The following is a 1804-nucleotide window of genomic DNA, read 5'->3' as shown; positions in this document are numbered from 1 at the left end:
TTGGAATTAGAAGAAGATCCTAATAAAGAAAATATACAAATTGATGATAAATTTCCAGATGAACAGTTATGTTTGATTGATGGAGAAGAAAAGCTACCATGGTTCGCAGATTATGTTAATTATTTGGTAGCGAAGGTTGTGCCTCCTGACTTGTCAAGGCAACAACTTAAAAAGTTCTATTAAGAAGTTAAGCATTGTTATTGGGATGAGCCCATTATTTTTTGTCATTATGCTGACCAAGTGATTAGAAGATGTGTCCCAGAAGAAGAAATGCTTTCCATTCATACTCATTGTCATACTTTGCATTGTGGTGGTCATTTTGGAGGAACAAGAACAACATCAAAAGTTTTCAATGTGGGTTTTATTGGCCTACGTTATTTAAAGATGCTAATGTCTTTGTCAAGAGTTGTGATCGTTGTCAAAGAACTTGTAATATATCAAGAAGAGATCAAATTCCAATGACTGGTATTCTGGAAGTTGAGTTGCTTGATGTGTGGGGAATAGACTTTATGGGACCTTTCCTGTCATCTTATAATAATAAGTACATTCTGCTTGCGGTGGATTATGTTTGTAAATGGGTAGAAGCTGTAGCAACTCCTAATTGTGATGGTAAAGAGGTACTAAAATTCCTTCACAAAAATATTTTTACCCAGTTCGGTATTCCAAGAGCAATTATTAGTGATAGAGGGAATCATTTTTGCAACAAGTCATTTACTGCTCTCTGTACTCGCTACGAAGTTCATCATCTAAAGGCATTATTCTACCATCCACTTGCAAATGGTCAAGTCTAAGTGTCAAATTAGAAGATTAAAAACATCTTGGAAAAGACTGTAAATACATCAAGGAAGGATTAGTCAAAAAAGCTTGACGATTCACTTTGGGCTTATCGCACAGCATTAAAAACTTCGATCGGTATGTCACCATATCGATTGGTGTATGGTAAGGCATGCCACATACCAGTGGAACATGAGCATAGAGCTTACTGGGCTATGAAAAAGCTAAACATTGACTTCTTTATGGCAGACAAAAATTGGCTTATGGAGTTGAACGAGCTCGACGAATTCCGAAATGAAGCTTATGAGAATGCAAGGATTTATAAAGATAAGTCGAATGCCTTTCATGATAAGCAGATACTGAGGAAGGATTTTCAACCAGGAGACAAAGTACTGCTATTCAATTCTAGACTTAACCTCTTTCCTGGTAAATTGAAGTTGAGATGGTCGGGACCATACACAGTAGTTGCTTCATTTCCATATGGAGCGGTGCAAATTCATAGAGAGAAGACGGGACACTTTAAGGTGAATGGCCAGAGATTGAAGCATTATTTGGAGGGCCCAGTGGAAAAATGCAAGTCTTTGGTGATTATGGAACCACTCTGAATTGAATGAAAACAAGAGTCCGACTAAAAGACGTTAAAGACAACGCTCTTAGGAGGCATTCTTAAGTTTATTTTTATTTTAAATTTATGTTATTTGTTTTTTCTTTGTTTGGAACAATGTTTTAGGGAATTTGTTTTAGTTATTTTTAGTTTTAATAAGGAAAAAAAATTATGAAGTAATTTATAAACCGTGAAAAACACAATGGTTCTAAAAGAAAAGGCTTAGAAAATTTTATTTTTGGAAGCTGTAGCGCTACAGTGCTCTCAAAGAAGCGCTACAACGCTATTTATAGAGGAGTTAGCAAAAAAATTTCAAGGAAGCAGCGCTAAAATGATGTCCCAGTAGTGCTACAATGTTGTCGCAGTAGCGCCACGACGCTACTTCCAGAGCCCACAGTTTTTTTTTTTAAATAGAAAAGGAGCGCT

General features: G+C 36.1%; 1 protein-coding gene across 1 annotated transcript; it reads left to right on the top strand.

Moving 5' to 3' along the window:
- The first annotated feature begins 914 nt into the window (after positions 1–914).
- Positions 915–1379, top strand: LOC133779870 (uncharacterized). Its single transcript, XM_062219769.1, has one exon. It carries the CDS (start codon positions 915–917, stop codon positions 1377–1379), a length of 465 nt encoding a protein of 154 aa, XP_062075753.1.
- Positions 1380–1804: the final 425 nt, after the last annotated feature.

The sequence above is a fragment of the Humulus lupulus genome, chromosome 5 (assembly GCF_963169125.1).
Source record: "Humulus lupulus chromosome 5, drHumLupu1.1, whole genome shotgun sequence".
NCBI classification, from domain to species: domain Eukaryota; kingdom Viridiplantae; phylum Streptophyta; class Magnoliopsida; order Rosales; family Cannabaceae; genus Humulus; species Humulus lupulus.
The sequence above is the reverse complement of the archived record's forward strand: the minus strand, read 5'-3'. Positions and strand labels throughout refer to the sequence as shown.

Coding starts and splice junctions, on each gene's coding strand:
- LOC133779870 (XM_062219769.1), top strand. CDS start 915: ATGTCACCATATCGATTGGTGTATGGTAAGGCATGCCACATACCAGTG.